This window comes from Falco naumanni, chromosome 10 (genome assembly GCF_017639655.2).
Source record: "Falco naumanni isolate bFalNau1 chromosome 10, bFalNau1.pat, whole genome shotgun sequence".
NCBI classification, from domain to species: domain Eukaryota; kingdom Metazoa; phylum Chordata; class Aves; order Falconiformes; family Falconidae; genus Falco; species Falco naumanni.
The window spans coordinates 20,995,268-20,998,156 of record NC_054063.1 but is presented as its reverse complement, the minus strand read 5'-3'; the positions used below and the strand labels follow the sequence as shown (position 1 = coordinate 20,998,156).

At 52.6% G+C, this 2,889-nt stretch overlaps 1 protein-coding gene across 1 annotated transcript; it reads left to right on the top strand.

The window, feature by feature from the left end:
- Nucleotides 1-140: 140 nt before the first annotated feature.
- Nucleotides 141-2,658, top strand: SNRPB (small nuclear ribonucleoprotein polypeptides B and B1). Its single transcript, XM_040608668.1, has 7 exons — nucleotides 141-263; nucleotides 341-492; nucleotides 903-1,014; nucleotides 1,274-1,426; nucleotides 1,828-1,966; nucleotides 2,149-2,274; nucleotides 2,472-2,658. The coding sequence occupies exons 1-7, from the start codon at nucleotides 261-263 to the stop codon at nucleotides 2,507-2,509; spliced, it is 723 nt and encodes a 240-aa protein (XP_040464602.1). The 5' UTR covers nucleotides 141-260; the 3' UTR covers nucleotides 2,510-2,658.
- The last annotated feature ends 231 nt before the right edge of the window (nucleotides 2,659-2,889 follow it).

Genomic DNA, 2,889 nt, shown 5'->3' with positions numbered 1-2,889 from the left:
GGGGGGCGGCACTGCGGGGGGCGGCGGCCAGGCCCGACGGCCTCTCCCGGAGCGCGGAGGCAGCCGCCGGCCCGCCCCGGAAGCACGTCCCCGGCGCGCCGGAAAGGGCGGGCCGCGAGTAACGGGGCAGCCGCGTGGGGCGGACGGAAGCGGCGGTCGCCGCGCGTAGCAGCTTCCGGTGGAGCGGGCGGAGCCTTGGGAGCGGGCAGCGGCGGTGGTGTTGTTGGCGGCAGCGGGAGGGTTCGCGGACAGCTGCAACCATGGTGAGCTGGATGGAGAGGCTGGGGCCCCGCGAGCCCTGCTGCGCGCCCGCGCCCGGGGTAACGGCGGTCTCTTGCAGACGGTGGGGAAGAGCAGCAAGATGCTGCAGCACATCGACTACCGCATGCGGTGCATCCTGCAGGACGGGCGCGTCTTCATCGGCACCTTCAAGGCCTTCGATAAGCACATGAACCTCATCCTCTGCGACTGTGACGAGTTCCGCAAGATCAAGTGAGCGGCGGCGGGAGGGCCCGGGGTCGCCGCCCGCTTGGAGCGGAGCCGGTGCAGCGGCCGCCGGGCCCTGCGGGGGTAGCCGCGGCCTCGGCCTCGGCTGTCGCGTTCCCGAGCTGCCGGGGTTCCCGGGCGCTTTGTTTCAGTTCCTCCCAGGAACCGGCCCGTATCTGTAGGTGATGCCACCGTAGTCTCTCTGTAACATTTAAGCACCGGGGGGCGGGGAAGAATCCTGGAGCTAATACGCATCTTGTGTTCAGGCTTCTCTTTGTGCTCAGTTTGAGGCATATAAAAGCGTGGCGTTCACAGTAGGTTCTCTTCTCCGCTGCAAATTCAAACAGCAGCATTGATGCCCCCCGCCTCCCTCCTCCTCTCTCTTGCAATGTTTTTTTTTTTCCTCTTCTCACTAGACCTAAAAATTCAAAACAGCCAGAGCGGGAAGAGAAACGAGTCCTTGGTCTAGTGTTGCTGCGAGGAGAAAACCTGGTGTCCATGACAGTTGAAGGACCACCCCCAAAGGATGTAAGGAGAATGAGTGCAGAACTAAGGAGAAAGGGAAGGGGCATCTGCTAAATTTGTTTCCTTGCAGAAGACTGTTACCACAGCATTGTGCTAGACTTCTAGATGCTGTTGTGGCTAGGCCATCAAATGTCATTGCAGGAAGTCCCAATCCCTTTGTGGGTTTGGACATTAATTGGACAAAGGAGGGCTGTGGGCATCCCTAGGATCTGAGGACTTCTGTTGTGATAAATGTTTCTTTCGGGGGGGTGTCTGTTTTCAGACTGGAATTGCCCGGGTACCTCTCGCTGGAGCTGCTGGAGGACCTGGAGTTGGAAGAGCAGCGGGGAGGGGAGTACCAGCTGGTGCACCCATGCCACAGGCTCCAGCAGGATTAGCTGGCCCTGTCAGAGGAGTGGGAGGACCATCCCAACAGGTGAGATGCTGTGACCCATTAAAAAAAGGAAGACTTCTCTGGTACGTTCTGAGGTGGCTTTTAATTCTTGGTACCAATGCAATGCAAGAAGTTGGTGGAGTGGAAGAACTGTAATCTTAGTTTCTGTTACCAGGGAGCTTGAGCCTTGCGAGGCTTTTTTGGTACTAGATCTCCCTAGGAACTCTCGTCATATAGGATGAAAGAAGATGCTTCAAAAGTGCAGCTCCTTGTACAGACTTCAGTGGTATCCACTGAATTATTACAGGCTTGTAGCATTATTTAATTCATTTAGAGGAGACTGGCATAATCTTTTGAAGGGATAACAAATATTATTTTTTCAGTTTATTAACAGCACAACACCTGCTTTATGTTACTCTGTGAACTGTTTACGTTGTTTACAGGTGATGACACCTCAAGGTCGTGGAACAGTTGCAGCTGCTGCTGCAGCAGCCACTGCTAGCATAGCAGGAGCTCCAACGCAGTACACACCAGGGCGTGGGGGTCCTCCCCCACCCATGAGCAGAGGAGCACCTCCTCCAGGTAAGAATTCCTCTGTAGAGTGGGGCAGCAGGGAGCTTGTGTTATGTGGCAGAATTGGTGATGAAGAGGTATTTACCCCAGTCTGATGAAGATCTGGTATTGTGGAGGATTACTCAAATACCCAACTTGTCCCTTGACTATATTCAGCTGGATTTATATGTTTGTTCTTTCTCTGGCTGAAGGAATGATGGGACCTCCTCCAGGCATGAGACCACCTATGGGCCCACCAATGGGAATGCCCCCAGGCAGAGGTGCTCCTATGGGAATGCCCCCACCAGGCATGAGACCACCACCCCCAGGAATGAGAGGTAAGCGGAGCTTACCTTAAATACCTAGAAGCTCTTAAGAAGCCATAACATACATAAAATGTTTGCAGGGTGATGTATTTCAATGCCCCCATAGCTATGTTACTTGTCAGTAAATGCCTTGGGGTCATAAGGCCACTTTCAGCATGGGGAAAAAGTCTTTCTGGTCTAATGTTGCTTCTTCTTTCCTTTATTCCCAGGACCCCCTCCACCTGGCATGCGTCCCCCAAGGCCATGATACTCTATGATATACCTTTTGAACTGTGAGAAGACTGATTAAGGGAATATACCGAGCAGTACCATCTGTCAGAACTTTGCTATGTATATTTTATATTTACTGCTAGTGAAGTTTGTCCTTTTTAATAAAGTTGGAAAACCTAGTACTTTGAGTCACTGTTGTACTGGTCTACTTGAGTGCAGTTGTTCCTGTTCGCTACTGCACTCTGGTCACCCCAGAAGAGCAGCTTTGAAGCAAAAAGCTCAATTTGTATTGACAGCTCAGAAGGTAACAGTTGGTCTAGGCCACCTGGTCTGTATTGGTGTGTCTTCCCTATAGGAATTAAAGTTTATCAATGAAATTTAGTAAGGCTGATGAAAAAATTTGTTGGAAGGTAAAGA